At 38.5% G+C, this 19,835-nt stretch overlaps 5 protein-coding genes and 1 non-coding gene across 9 annotated transcripts; 4 read left to right on the top strand and 2 right to left on the bottom strand.

The window, feature by feature from the left end:
* The first annotated feature begins 1,455 nt into the window (after positions 1-1,455).
* Positions 1,456-3,775, top strand: LOC113695121 (thioredoxin-like 3-1, chloroplastic). The gene is made up of 5 exons (XM_027214097.2): positions 1,456-1,896; positions 2,001-2,075; positions 3,100-3,166; positions 3,273-3,290; positions 3,412-3,775. The coding sequence occupies exons 1-5, from the start codon at positions 1,598-1,600 to the stop codon at positions 3,508-3,510; spliced, it is 558 nt and encodes a 185-aa protein (XP_027069898.1). The 5' UTR covers positions 1,456-1,597; the 3' UTR covers positions 3,511-3,775.
* A 219-nt stretch (positions 3,776-3,994) lies between these two features.
* TRNAS-GCU (transfer RNA serine (anticodon GCU)) lies at positions 3,995-4,076 on the top strand. The gene has a single exon. It is a non-coding gene; the product is annotated as a tRNA-Ser (tRNA).
* Positions 4,077-4,480: 404 nt separating this feature from the next.
* Positions 4,481-7,750, bottom strand: LOC113694524 (uncharacterized). Its single transcript, XM_027213349.2, has 3 exons — positions 6,678-7,750; positions 5,824-5,903; positions 4,481-4,817 (listed from the first exon to the last, which is right to left on the bottom strand). Exons 1-3 carry the CDS (start codon positions 7,560-7,562, stop codon positions 4,724-4,726), a joined length of 1,059 nt encoding a protein of 352 aa, XP_027069150.1. The 5' UTR covers positions 7,563-7,750; the 3' UTR covers positions 4,481-4,723.
* Positions 7,751-7,786: 36 nt separating this feature from the next.
* Positions 7,787-13,130, top strand: LOC113694525 (DNA-3-methyladenine glycosylase-like). Its single transcript, XM_072055355.1, has 8 exons — positions 7,787-7,804; positions 8,760-9,267; positions 9,351-9,422; positions 10,799-10,922; positions 11,460-11,530; positions 11,981-12,038; positions 12,191-12,381; positions 12,991-13,130. The coding sequence occupies exons 2-7, from the start codon at positions 8,842-8,844 to the stop codon at positions 12,352-12,354; spliced, it is 915 nt and encodes a 304-aa protein (XP_071911456.1). The 5' UTR covers positions 7,787-7,804; positions 8,760-8,841; the 3' UTR covers positions 12,355-12,381; positions 12,991-13,130.
* Positions 12,904-14,546, top strand: LOC113696415 (uncharacterized). Its single transcript, XM_027215836.2, has 2 exons — positions 12,904-14,068; positions 14,329-14,546. Exon 1 carries the CDS (start codon positions 12,904-12,906, stop codon positions 13,972-13,974), a length of 1,071 nt encoding a protein of 356 aa, XP_027071637.1. The 3' UTR covers positions 13,975-14,068; positions 14,329-14,546.
* Positions 14,547-14,666: 120 nt separating this feature from the next.
* Positions 14,667-19,393, bottom strand: LOC113694522 (gamma-tubulin complex component 3-like). Of its 4 annotated transcripts, XR_003449406.2 has the most exons (4): positions 16,760-19,393; positions 16,205-16,661; positions 16,057-16,119; positions 14,667-15,103 (listed from the first exon to the last, which is right to left on the bottom strand). XR_003449406.2 is itself a non-coding variant. In XM_027213348.2 (3 exons), exons 1-3 carry the CDS (start codon positions 19,065-19,067, stop codon positions 16,349-16,351), a joined length of 2,478 nt encoding a protein of 825 aa, XP_027069149.1. In that variant the 5' UTR covers positions 19,068-19,201; the 3' UTR covers positions 16,175-16,348. The 4 variants fall into 4 exon arrangements, 2 of the variants coding, with proteins under 2 accessions (XP_027069149.1, XP_027069148.1); XR_003449404.2 differs by lacking the exon at positions 14,667-15,103 and having other exon boundaries at positions 15,581-16,119; XM_027213348.2 differs by lacking the exons at positions 14,667-15,103; positions 16,057-16,119 and having other exon boundaries at positions 16,175-16,661; positions 16,760-18,879; positions 19,023-19,201.
* Positions 19,394-19,835: the final 442 nt, after the last annotated feature.

Below are 19,835 nucleotides of genomic sequence, written 5' to 3'. Positions count from 1 at the left end.
GAACAAAATTATGCCGTGGAACCCAGAATACCAAAATCAATTATGTGTAGTGTTGAGCCTTTCTCAGCAGCATGCCAAATCGTCTTATTGGAGAAGAAATTAGAGATCTGAGTGGATTAAGACAGGTTGTGAGAAATAAAACCTGAGTGGATGGTTCACAAGCAGTGGTGGTCCACATGTTCCTTGCCACCGTCCGATCACGCTGTATCATAAGCCAGGACATGAATGGAGCATTCTGTTGTTCTTGTTGCCGCTCCTGCTGCTGAGGCTGAAATTGCTAATTCACAATACCCACAACCCCATCACCACCATTTCCCAATTCGTGGACCTCCTCGTTTCCCTGCCAAACCCCACAACAACCGCTACCACTGGCATTAGGCGTACTAGGTCCCAATTCCTTGCCGCCGCCGCCGTCCGCCACATCCCTCTCCAGCAACCCCATCGACTGCTTCATAATCACCAACCTCATCTTCCCTTAGAGTGCTGACGGCCAGACCCAGGTTCACAAAGAAATCATCCCTGTGGTCATGCTGCTTATTATTGTGAGGAGAAGCAAGAGCAACGGCAGCAGTGGCAGTGGCACAGGTGGTGGGGTGGTGGAGGAGTAGGTGGGGGCGGAGGTACTGTTGCTGCCTGGTGGGAACAGAAAGAGAGGAGGCCTGCCTAGGAGGCGGTGGGGGCAAACGCAGATGAGAAGGAGGAGGAGGAGGGGTGGAGTGATTTTTCTTGGATTGGATGATTGTCGGGGAGAGGTTGGGCAAGATATATGCCATCCGAGGAGTTCCCGAGTAAGTGGCAATTTGGCAGAATTTGTGTTCTTCTTCTATTCGGCAGAATTTGTGTTCTTCTTTAGAGACTATAATACCCTTGATATTTGGTCGCGCGTCTCACGAGATGATGTTTCCTGTCAATTTTAATTGCTGGATTTGACAGAAGAGCCACAAATATGCTATTTTATTAGATCGAGGGCCAAACCTTTACCGTTAATTGTTGGAGGGCTAAAACTTTACCTGGAAAAGAGTTAGATGGCCATTGGGACTTTTTCCTTATATATATATATATATATATAGTTCTAATCTCGTTGAATTCTATCTCTTGAATTTTAAATAAAAATTACGTAGTTGAATGAGCATTTACCATTAGGAGAACTCAGTAGCAGCAAAATGGAAAAAAAAATTATATAGTTAGAATGAAAATTTACCATTATATAGCAAATACCATATTTCTGATCTGATGGCTGTATTTGAAAATGCGAAGATGGGCTAGGCCTCCTAGGGGAACTCAATATTGCCTGGCTTTAATTATGAACTGGCCCTGGCCCATATCCCAATGGGGCCCCAAAAGCCAACCTCCCACTTTCCAACTTAGCTTTTGGATAATCTTTCTAATTTGTGCTACAAACAAACAAAAATCAAATAAAAAAGCAATAACCAAAATTCAATCATCACACAGACCCCCCAACAAAATTTTTTTTTCCAAAGATATTTATCCCTTTTGGCCCTTTTTTTTCAAAAAGAAAAAGAAAAAAGAATGGCCTAAATATCTTATCTTCGTTTCTTGGTAACTTCATTCTTGAAGGAAGATAATATTGAAAGAGATGTCAATCTTTGCACCAAATTCACACATCTTATGCAGGGAAATCCATAATCCTCATCAGCAGCACTGGTGGGGTGGCGGAAGCTGCTTCGTTCTAGTAAAATCATATGGGTTCAGCTTTGATCAAAGAAAAGATGAGTGGAAGAAAGTAGCAAAGAGAGACTCCAGGGTTGGTGCTGGGTTTTTGCCAGACTTGTCAAGGCCTGCAGCTATGGAAATGCAACCCATTGAAGATTGTGATCAGTTGGACAAGATTCTTGATGAAGCTAAACAACTCTCACAACCCATCATCATCGATTGGTCATCCCTCTCATCTTTTCCTCTGTTTTTCATTTTTCATGTTGTTTGCGATTTTATAATACATGTTAGTTTTTTGACTGGTTTTTGTTTGTTAATGGTGATAGGATGGCTTCTTGGTGCCGGAAATGCATCTATTTGGAGCCAAAACTAGAGAAATTAGCTGCTGAATATGATACCAAGTAAGTTTTGCTCAATTACTTGTATTTACTGCATTTGATGTATGGATTCATGATATGGATTCATGATGATGCTCTACTTCCAATAGCCTTGCCAATCACCAACTTAGAATAGAACTTAAAATTTTCTAATGTGTTTCTTCTGGGCTAATTGTTGATATATTTTTCATGGATTTGCATGATAAGCACTATTAATTTTCATCTAAACCACACATGTCCATGTGAGCAACACAGCAAGGAATATTGGACGCTGGAGTCCTAATGGGGCTCAGGCACACCTAAATTGTGATAATTAGCCAGCAAAAGATTCCAATTGTGATAACAATGAAGAAATTAAACAAAGATGATTGAGGGTTGAAGACACTACCCAAAAAAACTACTATGATGGATGTGGATTTGATGGAAGAATTTGAAAGAACAATATATAGGAAGGGTTTGAATCCCACAAGTGATGAAGATATCTAATTCTGATTTCTCAACTTTCTGGAAGAGAGATCCGAACTCCAGATTTCTCTGCCTTTTGTTGGAAAATCGGAATAAAATATCATAGTAGTTAGAATTCAGGCAAATAGCAGCCCTTTTATGCCTTAAGATATTTAATGACAATAACCTTCACAGTTTGCATAATTCTGTAGTACCAGAAATCTAATTCTAAAGTACTTGGTTATGTTTCTATGACCATTATTAGGCCTTACAGTTTTGTTAGTGGGTACAAATATTTTGAATTGGGAAATTTACAAAGTTAAACTTCCTCTGTAAAGCTCAAATTCTCACACAGTAATGTTTGAACAGAATGTACTTTTCGAGACCTGCGTTCAAGAACAAGAGTCTGTAGGCGTTGTAAATTGTACTTTCTAAAGCCACTTCTTATAGCTATAGAGGATCCATGGAGCTTAAAGCAGAGAATAGTTCAAGTAATCGTATGGATCAATGGAGCTTTAGCAAATGTGAATGTATGAGTAGCTGGATCACATACTTAGAAGCCCTTTAAGATGGTTTCAAATCTGACGCTTACTTCTCATGACAGGCTTAGGTTCTTCTGTGTCGATGTGAACAAAGTGCCCCAGGCCTTAGTAAAGCGCGGAAACATAACAGTATGTTGAATTAATCTGATCATTTTTATTCTTGCATTAATTTTGTGGTTTTCATTCATCTGTTTAATTTATTTACTGATGTTTCCTGTGATGTCTTTTGTCTCAGAAAATGCCAACGATACAGGTGAGCTCGGTAGCCGTGATTCTCTTCTAAGCATGAATTTCTTTCTAACCAGATTGACCAATAACCAAATTAAAAACTTGATGTGATTTCACTTGATTTTGTGTCTTGTGTTTTCCTGCAGCTATGGAAAGATGGTGAGATGAAAGCACAAGTGATCGGAGGACACAAAGCTTGGCTTGTTATTGAAGAAGTGAGACAAATGATCCAGAACTTTGTGTAGAATTTTAAGCATGAGAATACATGTAGTTTCAAGCTCAACGTAGGATGTAGATCGCTTCCCTCCCACTTCTTCATTTTGTCAACAGATTTATCTTCTATAAACTTAGTTATGGTAAATTGCAACACCCCACCTTATTCTGTGATGTACAGTAAAAGTGTCTTCTTCTAAAAACGCGACAGGGGGGAAGATACTGAAGAAGAATTTCCTGCTTGAATTTTTCTCTCTTATGTAAAATCCCCTATATCTTATACCTTTTTCTTTCGAATCAAGTTCTCTCAAAAACATGTAAATTGAATATGTATTCATTATTGTCAAATAAGACATAAATACAAGCAAGAAATCCTGGGTTTCAGGTAAGAAACAAGAATGAACTTGTTATAATGAATTGTCAATGAGACATAAACACAGGCAGGAAGTCTTGGGATTCATGTTGCCTCCTCTGGCTGTATTATAAGCTTTCATATCAAGCCCTCATAACAAAATCGTCGCTTTGGCCGAGTGGTTAAGGCGTGTGCCTGCTAAGTACATGGGGTTTCCCCGCGAGAGTTCGAATCTCTCAGGCGACGAAAAAATTTTCCTTTCCTACATAAACTCGGGTCATTCTTTATTTCGGGCCTAGCAAAGTCCATGGGCTTTAAACCAAGTTCAAGAATGTACAGGTTCCACCTTTTTCTTGTACAGAAATTGAACCCTTTTGAAAGCCATTTCAATGATTAATTTCATTTTTTCAGAGCATCCAGTCCATCGCCTATTTTTATTTTACGCTTTTTTTTCCCTTAACCATTTGATTGTGTTGCCATCGGCTTTCCTTGTGCAGCCTCAAAGAGATAATTCAGTTTAGTACAACTTGCGATATCGAAAATACACTGTAGAAATAAACTTCAATTTGGCATGCGACACCCACCAAGAGCCAAAAGAGCAGAAGAAAGACATGACTAGCAATTTCGATGCTGCGCCAATAGAGAAGAGAGAACAAAGAACATTATATCCTTCATTCCAATCAAGACACAGTTCACAATTAGTTACTTGGCAGCACAGGCTATTGGGTCTGGCACAGCCAGAGGTCACCGTAAATATGATGGTAGCTGCACCCATAAAATTGGGTACATTTTTACCATAATAGTCATATTCAATCCATATCTCAGTCTAATGGAACCCAAAATGACAAAATTCTACGCTTGGCCGGATTCATTAACTAACTCCAAGAAGAAAATCATATTCCAAAACCAAAAACTGCTCGTATTTTGTGGAAAATAAGATCCCTCCATCCCCTCTCCGTATTCTCCACCACAGTTGCGTTTCCATATCTGCAGAATCAAGTAGCTTCAATTAGAGAGGGGGGGGGGGGAGTGTACAAAAAATAAAATTCAGTAACTGTTTATCTGCAGTTGATTATTTGCACACCACTTGAGATGGCTAAACTACAATCAGTTATTTAAAGCTTTGAGAAAACCTCAAAACATATGAACCCTTATTGTGATATTTGCAGTTCCCAGAATGAGAAAACCAAAAAAAATAACAGAAAGTTCTGAAATTAACTTTATAACATATTTAAACAGTTAAAAATTGTAGATTTCAAGAGCAGGGAATTAACCAAAGACATGGAAAAGTTCAACCAATCAAAACCTTGCCTAATCCTGCTATCTCCGCAACAAACAGAAATGAGTCCACTTGAAAACTAAAAGCAAGGAGTTTGAGCTAAGGGGTAGGTTGGGAAAAGATGACAAGGGCCTTGGTGCAGGTTGTGAGGACACAAGGCAAGGGACACCAGGATTTATGCTTGGTGCTGGTTGCTGAGCACGACCTATGACACAAACAAGTGGGAGGGAAAAGGAAAGGTGGTGCTGGTTTAAAGGAAGGCGATAAGGTGAGTTGTAGGTAGGCGATTTGGAGAAACAGCCAACAGGGAATGTTATGCATAAGAGGGCAAAATAGTCACAGCGGGCATAAGTGGCTTTACGGAAACTCTGGAGAGGAAATAAGGGGTTGGATGACATGAAGATGGGTAGGGGAGAGACAGGATTCAAGCCATTTTCCAGTGGGAGTGTTTCCTTCTGTACAATCAATTTTCAACTAATGTAGTTATTTCAGACGTGATTTCAACATGTGGACATCTTTTCTGGACAAGACAATGATCATGGCTTTCCAGACCTTAGGGTAAGCTTGGCCAAATTGTGGAGGCGCAAATTAGAATTTAACCTTGTTCTTGCCAAGTCTTTTTCTTTCTAGGGGGATGGGGTGGTGCAGTGAGGAAATATACAGCTAGCTGAAGGTAAGGCAATATATTCTAAAGCAGTTAGAGATGGCACCAACCTGTCTTCCTCTGGAACATCACTATGTATGAGCTTGACAATTGTAATCCCAGGTTCAGGCTCATCAAAGGTTAGTCGCACCTGCAGCATATATTATTTTTAGCAGAACGTTTATAATCCAAAGGGGAGAAAATTCCATAACACATGTAACTTGAATTTGCCAACAAAGTCAAACACTGCATGCTGCTCAGCAGTGATGATATCAAATTATCAATCAAACATGCAAAAAATGACAAATAATATAAGTTCTTCAAGCTGTTAATAAGAACATCAATGTACATCTCCGTGGTGCATTAATTCTTAGAAAGCAGGCAGCATGTACAACGTTTATAATCCAAAGGCAGGAAAAACTACCGTAACACAGAAGTTGTATTACAAAGCTCCAAAGCACACAATAAAAATCTAATAATTAGCTGAAATGCTGCTCAAGAAATCAATCAAAATACACGAGTGGACTGTAGCTAATAAATTTAACTAGCAGCAATCATTGCCGAGATTTAGTTTATCCACAGCAACAAGTAAACAAGCATATTAATCCTCTGCAGCAGTCGAACAAGCACCAATCACAATGCGACAGACATTAATGTTAACATACATGCGGTTGACTCCACCTGAAGCACATTTTCAGTATTAAATTCATTACCAACAACGGTAAATTTCCCTTGGTGGAGAACTACCAAACAAATTCTGCTTGAACAAATTCTTCCACTAACCAGTTCTAGCATGCTACTTGCTAAATGGAATAAAACAAAAGATTAATCGAAAATAAGCTGCACAAAAGCATCCATGTATACACAAAGAATATAAAACAAGAACAAATTAAATCATCATACTGAGAAAAGTTAAAATCTTTACCATTGAGTGAATGCCATCAGGCCAGCTACCGAACCGCCACTTCTGCACAATTAGCTTGCCCTCTTGTAACTCCACATTAGTCCCAGTCACCGACCCATTAAATATGCTAAACTCCCCATTCACCTCCTTACTAATCCTAGCATTACTCTGCGTAAAACCCTTCCACCTATTCTCATCCATCAATATCTCAAACAAATACCTCGCCCCACAACTAAACTTCTCTGTCATTGTAATCGTCTTAAACCCTTCTTTCTTCTTCTCCTTCTTCACCACCTCCATCTTCTCCACCACCGGAGCAGCAGCCGCCACTGCCTTCTCATCACCACTACCAGCAGAAGCAGTCTTCTTTGCCACTTTCTTCACCTCCAGCTCCTCTTTCGCGGGCCCACCATTCGCCATTGCACTGACGTAAGCCCTAACTTGCTCCAGCACAAACGGTTTCCCTTTAGCTAAGAAGGCCTCCTTTAATCTTTTGCAGATTGGCCCATCGTCCTTCACCGTAACTCTAAGCTCCGGATCTTCGTCGGCGTTCTCATCGGAAATATAAGGTATCTCTACGGTCCCCTCGGATTTAAGCACTGAATTACCATCGGAATCTTTGGCTTCACCTTCCCATGAAACTACGAGGCTCAATTCGTACCCAGGGATGATTTTCCCCTTACGGATATTGACGTAGGCTTCGCCGTCGAGTTTATCGACCTTGTTTATCTTAATGAAGAGATTGCCTTCGCCATTTAATAGGGATTGATCGGAGAGGGTTTTCTTGAAGAAATTGCGGGACCATTCAAGACAATCTGTCTCGGCCCAATGCCAATTGTGGACGTTAGTGCCGTCGGGGCGGTCTTCGACGATCCATCTCTTGTCTCCTTCGCCCATTCTCGCCATTGTTTCAGGTGGAAATTTAGGAGTTTATATTTTTCGTGTTCTTCGTTCTTCAGTGTTTCTGGTGCGTGTTTGTAGGTGAAAATCTGTGCAAAAGGGAGATTTAAAAAAAGAAGTGAGAGTCCGGAGGGTTCCGGAGGTGGAAGGAGCAAGAAGAAGGGTCTAGAATAGAAAAATGGAAACCCTAATTTGGGTTGCAAAAATTATTCAGAAATAGAAGGGTCTAGAAGAAATAGGCCACCGCGGTAACTTACACTACTTTTCACTCCTTTTCCCTTAATTTTTCCTTTATTTGAACTTTAGCCCAAACAAGTTTTCAATTTTGTTCCACAACTACCAAATGAATTACAAGAAGATAATAAATAAAAAAAATAGTTGAATTCAATTGGTAAATATAGTTTATTATAGAACTTCCATAGATAAAGATTAAATAACATTTTAAACTCATTAAAAAAAATAATATCAAATTTAAGTAGATTACTATTCAGTTCAAGCAAAATGATCTGCACTCGATGAATTATAATAGTCTGAAAATAAGTTAATTTTGTTAGTCAATATTTATATTGATTTTACTTTACTAAATATAAGGTAGGATGAGAGTAGATGAATTTATCAAACAAACAAAAAGAAAATAAAGGTTGTGTTTGGATTGCATTTTCCGTGATTTTTCATGAAAAAATTACTGTAGCGATTTGATGTATGTGAGGGAAAAAGGTAATAGGGAAATGTGATAACGGAAAACGACGTAATTTTTCGACGGAAACCGGCAATCCAAACAAGGCCTGATTTTCAATTATAGTGTACAATTGATAATATGTGGACCAAAATTATTCGATTAAAAGATTATTCAAAGAAGGATTTAGAGTAATTATTATATTAGTGTTTTCTGATATCATATATATGAAATAAAAAAGAATCAGAAAGATAAAAAAAAATTAAAAATATATTTGTGATCCAAGTAATTATTTTTGACAAATAGTAGCCATTCCATACATATACTCACTTGAGAAAAATCTATTGCTATTTGGAATAATTGCATTTGTAGTTAATGAGGTAGTATAAGAATAGTCAGATTTAAATTAAAAAACTGAAACAATAAAAGGTGCTGTTCTAAGTAAATCCTTTTGGAAGAACCCAAAAAAAAAAATTTTTTATTGAACTCCAAGCAGCAGTCTGATTCCTTTCCTACTGCATTGACAGCAACCACATCAAGTCGTCAACAAACACCCGCCAAATTAGCCAAAACGCTGCAGGGTCAAACTATCAAAGTCCACTATTTTCTATGTTATTCTTGCAATCAAAAGTCTTCTCTCGTTGTCTGATACGTCCCACAAGTTCTCTCCAGTCCAAATTTCCATTTTCTTCATCGATCAATTCGATGAAGGATACTCTAATTCCCAAAAAACTCACTAAACCCATCAAGAAAAGCACCCAGAAAACCACCACCGCCACCAGTATCATAAAAAGAAAATTTAAGACGATAGCAAAAGTCAATCCCAGGGCTAACCCCAGTTCAACAATCCCAGAATCTGACTTTCGAGATGATGATGATGATAATGATTTAAATCCCAGTTCTTCGTTGTCTACATTCTTTGAGAAATGGCCAATCTTGTCCCCTGATTTCTACCAAATTGATGCCCTTGATCTTGCCCCACTTTTGCTTGGAAAGTACCTCAGAAGAGACGATGTTGTTCTTCAGATAACTGAGGTGAATTACTATATCTATTTTTGTATTCCTGCAATCTTAGAACGGGATGCCTTAACACTTTTTTTTTTGGACTTGATTTATAGGTGGAAGCTTATAGGCCAAATGATTCAGCTTGCCACGGTCGATTTGGCATGACAGCAAGAACAGCACCAGTTGTAAGTTTATTGTTATAGCCATTTAAGTGCTATCTGCTTTACCTGTTACTTGTGCAAATGAATGGAGCATGTTAATCGTGCCTGATTTTAGATAACTTTTATAGGATGAAACGACTATCTGCAGTCTTACTAATACATTTGGCCTTCGCTCCCCATCATTAAAATAAAGAATCTGTAATAATGAATCATTAACAGTCATAATTTTCTGCTTCTTTGATTGCTCCATGTGGTAATTGTAAAATGGTCTGTGTTTACTTATAGTACTACAGAAGCATAATTGGATAGCCGGTTATTTACTTTGTAAAATGACACGATAGTGAGCAGTTAGTTTTAGGCTGAACTAAGCTTGTTCCCTGAAAAAGCAGCCTTGAAGTAAAACTGAGATAACTAAGATGTAAGCAATTACATAAGAATGAACGATTTCCAACCCCTAATACAAGGTGGATGCAAAACTTTATACCACTGTACTTTCCAAATGCCTAGATTGTGATCAGTTGCAAATTACGAAAATATGTTAATTATGAGTACCATGTGACCGTTGCTTCATGTTTTCAGATGCTGAATCAGTTGGGGGAATAATGAACACAAAATTCCTGACCTAATATCATGTCATCATCTTTTCTTTTTGAGGTTTCAGATCTCATTCCTTATAAGGATTGTGCAATTACAATAATACCAGGAAGGGTATGTTTCCAACTGTCCATTTCCCCTTTAATGTAACTGCCTAAGGATTAAGCCATCCTTGCCTGCTAGTATCCTCTCGGCATTTAAGTGCAATGAAAGAGAACAAAAAAGATGGATGCATGTGGATGGAGGTCCAGAAGGGTGATAATCATAATTTATTAAGTAGACCTGCATACCAGAAGAGCAGAGCTTCTGATTTTGGACCATATAAAATGTCTTTGTGTGTAGGTGTTTGTGTTGGCTAAAGATTCAATTTCTGGTTCTTGGTTATCTTGTATTGTCTTAACAAATAATGCCATGACAAGGTAATAAGACTTGTTTTGTGTACTTAATAGTTTGCATTGGCTTGTGGATCAGATGCAATCATGAAAACTTATCCAATTTTAAGCTACTTTTGAGACTATAATTTTAAGTCTAGCAGATGTATTAGCAGTTTTCAGATGACCTATTCTTCCAATTAAATTAGGGACCTTGCAAGATAGGCCTTATTCTTTCTCAGTTCCTAGCCAACTTGATCTCTTTAACTTCAGAAATACAATAAATTGAAGATATTACTAGGGAAAATGCCTAACTCTAAGGTTTATTCCTTGTTCGTTTAGTGCTAACATATCCTGAAATATAAGATTGAATCCATTATCATATTTTACTGTGGCTTCTTTGCTGTAAATATCTTCTCTTTGTGGTTAATATAGTTTGGACCTGGTGGACATGCATATGTTTACCTTTGCTATGGTCTCCACACCATGCTCAATATTGTCGCGGACAGAGAAGGAGCAGGAGCAGCTGTGCTAATTCGTTCTTGTGCCCCAATCAGTGGTAATACCATTTTGGAATTCTGAAGTTGAATTGGCATTTTCTTTTGTCGATTCTTGCTATAGTTTCTTTGTTTTGTATTTTGCATTTAATTTATAATGGTAGTGTAGCAAGTTTTCTTGGAATACCATGTGACAGCTATAACCTCAAGCAGTCATTAGTAGAACATATTGGATTATGCTGAAGCAAAATGCCAACTCCAAGGCACTTCTGTTGCATTTGGATGAGATAAATGTGAAATAAATATTGAAAGCTCCAAATGTGAACTAGGCAGAAGACTTTTGATGAAGAATTCATTCAGATTTTGTCTTAGGGAAATGCTTTTTGGTAACCAAAAAAGTAGTGATTCACATGTTATCCAAATAACGTGGAGAAAAGAAATAAAAATTTTGATGTTTGCTGCTTTATCATGATACTAACGAGGAACTTTTCTGGTGAAAATTTATTGTCTACCACTTTTTTCCTGGATGAATATCCTTAACATCATAAAAGCTATCATGGCTGAGATCTTATGCCAAAATTCTTTTAATTATAACTCAGGGCTGAAAACCATTCAACAACGTCGAGGTATAGTCACTGAGAAGCCTGTTCTTCTTACAGGGCCAGGAAAGGTGATCTATAACTTCTTCTTCCTCCTCTTGTATGAACATTCTAGCATCTATCCTCTGCTTGGAACTTTTAACATTATTATTGTGCGGCAATATAGTTTAGCGACTTTTACTGGAAGAGGTGTGGATTAAACTACTATATTGTTCTACAAGTCTATTAGCAGAAAAATCTAGACTGAATTTTTTTATGTATCATTATTTAGTGCTAATCTAGAATTGAAAAACAAGATGTTTAAAGAATCCCCAAGGAAAAAAAAAACAACGGAAACGACAATCATATTGGGGTATTAAGCAACAGGACATTAAAAGAAATGTGTTGCAGCTGTTAGCTGTAGAAACATCTGAGGTTGCATTCAGCAAGCTGATTCTCATTAAGACAATATATGTCTTCCGCTAAACTATGCCAACTTCAACAACCTTATTCCGATTGACACTTCTCATTTGTTTCTCAAGGTTGGTCAAGCATTAGGAATTTCAACAGATTGGTCTAACCATTCCCTATATACTCCTGGTAAGCTTCCAATTTTTCTTTCTTTCTTCCTATTTTTCATCACTGATAAAGCTCAAATCTGGTGAAACTTTTATGGGGAGTATTATACATTTATACTTCCTAGACTAGGATGTTCTTAAACAGATTCTAACATAGACTAGGATGTAACTCAGGTGGTTTAGAGCTCCTAGAGGGACCACGGCCAGAGCATGTACTTGTTGGTCCAAGAGTTGGAATAGATTATGCTTTGCCAGAACATGTCAACGCATTGTGGAGGTTTGCAATTGCTGGTACCCCTTGGATAAGCGCTCCCAAAATCACGCTGAGACCTCGCTAGCTACTCCGGACGCCATCTGTGACACTGGTGGGTTAAAATCTCTGCTCAATACGGTGTTTTGAAGTCTCCTTTACGGAAAACTATTTCCAAATTCGGAAGGGAAAATCTTGAAAAACTATGATTAAACGATTAAAGGGTTTTTTTTTTTTTTTTTTTGTTTAACGAGTATCTAAATTGCATGTAATTTACCATGAGACAGTATGCATTCACAAATGTGCTATATATTAGTCAAACCTTTCATAAAAAATGGGCAAAAATTTATAAAAATACAACTGTTCTGATGTTTGGACAAATTTAATATAACTAGTTGGGAGACTGGAGAATTTAGATGAATGAGCTAAGTTCCACCTATTTAAGATCAGAAAAAATCGTCAAACTAAAACCGAAGTGAAAAAGGAAACAAAGGATTCTAACAAAAGTTGGAAAAGGGACCTTATCAGTCGAGACGCACTGACATGTACAATTGCAAGTCTCCCTGACCCTGTAAAAGAGATTCGTTCAAGTCCAACAACCTCATTAATTCACTTCAGCTTTAATCTTCTATCTAACATGGAACCAGCCATGGAAGATTTTCAGGATCAAGATTATGAATACTTTGAACAATCTTATAATTGTTTTCCGGTTTCTCATATCAAGGATAGGGAATATCTCGAAGATGGAAACAGGATCGTAATGCCTCCCTCAGCACTTGAACGCTTAGTCTATATGGACAACATCGAATACCCCATGGTGTTTGAGATTAAAAAACCAACTACCACTGCTGCCGCCGCGGCCAGCACCAACACCACCACCAGGGGCGGGCGGGACGATAACGAGGGTGGCTCTCAACAAGTTTCTCATTGTGGGGTTCTGGAGTTCAGTGCGGATGAGGGTTTTGTTTACGTGCCAGAATGGATGATGAAAAACTGGCAAATTCATCCGGGTTCAATCGTGGTGTTGAAGTATGTAACTCTTCCCAGAGGAAGTTTTATGAAGATTCAACCACATAGGATGAACTTTATCAAACTACCTGATCCTAAAGAAATCCTTGAAACAGCACTGAAAGATTTTGCATGTGTGACTGCTGGAGATACCATCATGATCACTCATCAGTATAACCGGTATTACATTGACATATTGGAAACAAACCCTTCGAATGCTATTTCACTTTTTGAGACAGATTGTGAGGTTGATTTTGCACCTCCTTTAGACTACAAAGAGCCAGAAAAGCAACCTCCATCATCAGTTGTGCGTGCTGCCATGGACGCTGATCCCCGAAAGGTTCAAGGAAAACAAACATCAGCTCAAGATGATGATCAACAGCCTAAGTTCAAGCCGTTTGTGGGTGCTGCCAGAAGATTAGATGAGCAACCTGCAAGTATTGTGCCTCGTGCAGCTTCTTCTACTCCTCCCTCTTCCCAACTGCCAGTTAAAGAATCTAGCAATAGAATGGCATCTGAAGCACAACCCTTATCCAGAAAGCGTGCTGGAAAGCTAGTGTTTGGTCCTGAAGAAGTCGGTAATCAGCCAAGTAAATCAAGGAGGATCTCTGAAGAACTAGATAACAAAAAGAATGCAACTAGTGCTGAAGAAAATAAGTTCATACCATTCACAGGAAAGAAGTATACGTTGGGCGAGTAACAAACTCAATTCTGTGGGAGAGATCGCACGCTTGCTGCAAATTCTGCTTAGCCATGCGGGAAATCTGTTTCCTCAATGACTTGTAGATGCACAGGTATTATTTGTATATTTGCTTCCTTTGTTTTGATAGGAATTATACATGAATTTCGTAGAGATCAAGAAAACAAAGTATTTAAATTCTGTGCTTAAGAGTTTATGAAATTGTTGATAACTTGGTAACAAACTTTCACTAGTTTTTTGTCTAGTTCTTAACACAAGCCCTGCTTAAATTTTCTTTCCAATTGCTCATGTTTTGGTATAGACCTCTTTTTTTTTGGTATAACTGGAATTGCATCTGGTTTGTTTTCCATGCAGGCTTGAAGGGGCTGCGTGTTAAGCAGTAGCATTGGCAAAAAGTAAATCGAGTAGCAGAACAGTTGCTGATACAGAAGTCATTGGGCAGCCCTTTGATGGGGGATTAACTTGACGCCCTAGAACAACTCAAATTTCAATTTCAAACAACACAACAGATTTCCCCATAACAAGTTTGATACATTATCGAAAAGGAAGATTTAGTTCCTTGCTAATGCTTACCACTTGCGAGCACCAATTTAGACAATCTTTGACATGATTAAAATATTTCAACACAAATTAAGATATTCCGTAAGTAAATAATCCAGCACCTGAAACTAAAAGCTCACACACACACATAATTCATCCTCAACTGCAATTTCCTTTCTATGGAACTTCGATACATTGAATAGGCAATTGTTAGTTCCGTTGATATTCCATCAGAAGCTACTCTGAACCCAACGCTTTTTAATCTCATTCATCACTACAACATAACTAGAAAGCCCCTCATAAGGAACCATTAAACACTTCGATATTAACAAATTCCAAAAATCTAACAATGCAAAGTACAAATCCTAACATTTTGGAACTCCACAATGCTGCCGAGTCAGACAAAGGTATGTACAGACTTGCACGTTAAAAGGGTGCAAAACTCTGCTGTTCTCCATTAATCAGACTCAAACTCCCAAACAATACATGGAAAAAGAACTGTCAACAACAGCAATAAAAGAGGCTAAGATATGGTGCAACACACTGTTCCTAACCCTGACAACCAAAAAGAGAAATGATCTTCCAGAACCTTGAGATCAAAAAAGAAGAGAATTAGAATAAAAGGTTCAAAAACCTACATCCAACTGTAGCCACAAGCATTGATTTTTTTTGTCATATAATAATACATTAAGACATACACTGGCATATTATTCAGATTCACTCATTTATCAACCGATACATAAAAAGTAGCCAAAATTTGTCAAAAGCTTCAAACTGTCCGAAGGTAATACATATTTCAATGGACCAACCATAGGTGGTTGAAATCTGAGATGAACCCAACCAAACAAAAAAAAAAACACCAAAGCGATCTACATAGAAGATGTTTTAAATCTAAGGACGTCTAGAATGGGAGTATAGACCCATTAATTCTGATTCAGTTGAATGTCAGCTTGCAACAGGGGAATGTCAACTAGAAATAGGTAATAAAAGTAATAGAAGCAAAGGAAGAAAGACCAAGTTCTCACAAGTCACAACAAACCAATCTCCTCAATGCACAATATATCTATTTAGTTATGATGCACATTGCGTGCAAATTTGCATTAAAACAGCAAAAGAAATAAATGGTCCACTAATCAACATATAGCAGAATTCATTATAAAGCATGGTTTAGCATTCCCTATTGGAAAGCACAATCCATGCCGGGTACTTTATACAAGACAACAAGATTTTAAAGGGCCACAAGAAATTCTCTGTTGACAACATCAGAAAAAAACAAAGATATAATCAAATACAGTTCCACACACTGCTACCAATAAATTCATTAAGCGATACAGGAACCATTATATCACCAACAAGTCATGGAAACATGAAGGCAATAAACCTACCAGCGCCTTTACTAATTACCATACCAAACGAAAACTATGTTACAGAGACTTACAAGCTCAAAAATTGACCGTATGAAAAGAAGAAAAACTAAAATGAAACATAACAATCAAACGTGGAACACTATGTTCTACATTGGTGACAGTCAGAGCAGAATACCTTCAGCTCAAGTACAACAGCCAAGAGCAGCTACACACCTGCTCAAGAACTTAAGAATGCCTTCTGAAAGAAAGAAAACCACGAACAAGCAACAGAGTAAGCAAACGAGAAAGAGAGAGAGAGAGAAAGAGAGAGAGTAAACTATTACCTGAAAGCAAATAATTATGTACAGAATGTAGGGCCTGTTCTACAACAGCCAAGAGACTATCTACAAGCACACATGATGTGCAACTACTAAAGAAAGCATACATCTTACACACTTTAGAAAGTAAAATGTTGTTTAACAGGGGTGCTAAGGTAGTAGCTTTGCGCCAGTTTTGGACTGCAGATGACTATAAAATTCAGTGAAATCCAGTCGGAACATGAGGAACTTCAAGTCTATGTGTTGCTGCACCGGCAATTGAGAAATGAACCCGTCAAACACAGAGGTATATTCGTTTGCAATTGCATCTAAATCCTTCCCAATATTTCGAAGGAACTCTCCAGCACGCTGTGTTAGAGCCTTCCTGCCTTCACCAAGCCACAACCCAGGTTCAGATAATTTGTCATTTTTGTTGGCCCGAGATTTTGTTTTATCACGTGAAGACAGGGAAGTTTCTGTGCTTCTGAAAAATGTAACAAACATGTTAAATGAGCCAAAGAAAAAGAACCAATAATTGAACTTCAGAAAAATTCACTATAAATGGAAAGATAAGGACAGTACCTCGATTGCAACTCATGAATACCTTCATATAATCGATCTGCATGACTGCGGAACCGCAATATTAGATCAAACAAAACAAAAAGAGTTGTATTCAGAGTTTGTGACCTCTCTCCAAGGAGAGACTTCTCCACAATTGAACAAAGATACTTCTCATGTGCCAGAAGTAGATCATCAAGATCTTTCGCTATCTCCATCTCTTTCAAGAAATTGGACCATGAAATTTCCAAGACCTCAAACATGATGTAATATTGCAAATTTGCGACAAAATGATTCATCTCATCCCAAAGAACTTGGCATCTCCTTGATGTCAGAACCAACTGCAACTTAACAGCATTTGGGAGCTTATCAAGGAAACGAGAAGTAACACAGTTTGGTTTCATGGTTTTCCAAGCACCAATAAGAGCATGCTCTACTCTCCTCAGCTTCCATAAAAAGTTGAATATCCTCAGATATCTAGCCATAACGGATTCAGTAAAAACTGTATTTAGTGGAACTCTGGCATCATATTCCAGTGAAAATACATCCCAGCCTCTGTCCCCAGTGTTATGTGGCATCATCTTAACCCTCAACCTGTCCAGTACATCAGGATCATCATACTGTGCATTAGATGACCTGATTGCACTTTCCAGTAGTCCTGCAAGCTTGAATGAACTGATTGTATTAGCAGGTTCAGACAGTTCCGGACCGACAATATCCATAAGATACTGTACAAAATCACCCTGCCCAAGGAGCAAATAGCGTTTAATTGCGAGGCAATGTTCCTTGAATTTGTATCTATTGTACATAACATCCAACAAATGCTTATCAATCCTCTTGGCAGCTTCCGCAACTAGAGATTCAAGTGCATCAGTTTCACCATAACCAAGATTACCTCTCCCTGTGGTAGTCCCAGCAGCATTAGCAGCTTCTGCTGCTGCATCAGCCCAACCACGATCCTCACAACAAACTCTAAGGAAATTAATTGACTTCCCCGTCCTTAAAATCCGCTGAGCCAGAGAAGATGAAATAAAAGAAGGAAGCATTGCAGAATGCAGACTGTAACCTTCCCTCCAGAGCGACTCGGCTTTAACTGGTTGACTTAAAACAAAGAATTCAGCAAAAATATCTTCAAGCTCTCCTTCTAGAACCCAACTCCTAACCATTTCAAAAAGAGGGGAACACACCCGTCGGAGTAATCTTTTCATGAACTGTTTCACAAGTGGATCACCATGTTGGGCTTGCATGTGAATTGCCCCCGCCATAGCCCCACCTTTCAAAGTCTTACAACTATCAACCAAAACTGCCATTAATCTCATCTTTACCATTGGCTCAGCAAACCAAACTGACAATCTCCTTAATGAAAGATAATTCCCCGAAGTTACACTCTCCGAAACCAGTGGAATCGGGTTCATTGCCTGACCTTCAAGAACTGCAAGCAACTTATAGTATTCTGACAGCTCATCCTGCAAGGCGGCACAAAATGCTTGCCCAACAGTCCCTACATCCTCAGCTGGAAACCTCTCCATACTTTCTGAAATATAACCCTTCACTTTCCTAAACAACCATCCAAGCTCACAAAGCTTCCGAACCATAACATGAGTTGCTCTTGAGACCTTCACTAACTCAGGCAACATATAACCATCAGCTTTCTCATCAAACTTCACATAGTTCCCATCAATCCCTTGGCAAGCATACAACACATCCCTCACCAAGGCCTCCTCTGAAACCTCATTCTCTTCCCTTAACAATGCTGCAAACTCCTTATACGCCAAATGACGAATATTTTCCGGGTCCTTCGAAACCATTAAAACCCCTCCACTCCAACCCTTGCCCACATTCTCCCTACCCTTGAAACCCCTCGAACCCTCCCCTGAAACCCTCAATTTCTCAAAATTCTCATTGAAACCACAATCACCCCATTTCTTCTCCACCTTCCCAAAACTATTCAAACCCCTCAATTTTTTCAAATTATCACTAGAACCCCCCAAATTATGCGAAAAATGCTTGTCATCCAAATCACTCAAATTCTTGTAATGTTCATTAACAACACTAACTCTGTCGCTCAACTCACTATCAAACAATGCCGGCAATCCGCCGACCGAGGCGGGGTCGAAGAATCCATTAGAAACCCTAGAAATGGACTGATTTTTCAGCAATTTCCGATCATCAGAGATAGTTTTTAGCAAATAAAGCACACCCCATTTATTTTTCACGCTTCCGGGGCCCGTTTTGGATGAAAACTTGGAGTAAAGATCCGTAAAAGTAAGGGCTTCGGAGGATTTACCTTGGGTGGCGAGGCGGCGTTTAATGGACTCGGCCATTGCGGCATCGTCGGGGGCAATTGATGGGGTCATCCGACTCGAGAGAATGCGAAGGGCATACCGGAGAGCTTGCTGATATTGATGGGTAGTGGGGGAGGAGGAGGAGGAATTAGGGTTTGAGGAGGCGGACGGGGAGGGGATTGGGTGCTGGGAGGTGTAGAGTAAGCGGTGGACCAGTTCTTTGATTAGATCTAGGACCTTCTGATCGTCGTCTTCCATGGCTGAACAGACGAGAGCGGAGGGCAGTGAGAAGTGGAAGTGTGGAAGGGTTTGTGGGAATTTTGATTTTTGATTTAATATGATGGATGGCGGGGAAAGTTTTTGGTGCAAAGAAGTTTATAGTATAGGGGGCCATATTTTAACATTTTCAAAAAACCTCTTTTTATATCCCAATAAAACCTCTTTTGTGAATAAAATAGAAACCTTGTGAATAAACAATTAGTAGGACGATAAAACTTGTGAATAAACTAGTAGTAGGACGAAAAAAATAAAATGAATGAAGGATTTGCACTTTTGTAGACATTTGCTTTATTTTTGTGACCTTAATTTACTTCGATTCATATATCACAAATCATTTCTTGACCCTTAAAGATTTTTATATTTCTCATTTCCAAGTTATAGCATTATGACAACAAAGTACAGATATGCATTGGCTGCTTTTTTTGTCAAGTTTGTCTGCTATAAGTTTTTTAAAAACTTTAGTTACAGTAACCTTAAAAAATTTTTCAAAATTTTTAAATTATAAACTTCAAAATATTAAAAAAAAAACATACTTC

Source organism: Coffea arabica, chromosome 6e, assembly GCF_036785885.1.
Source record: "Coffea arabica cultivar ET-39 chromosome 6e, Coffea Arabica ET-39 HiFi, whole genome shotgun sequence".
NCBI classification, from domain to species: domain Eukaryota; kingdom Viridiplantae; phylum Streptophyta; class Magnoliopsida; order Gentianales; family Rubiaceae; genus Coffea; species Coffea arabica.
This window is presented reverse-complemented; position numbering and strand designations above follow the sequence as displayed.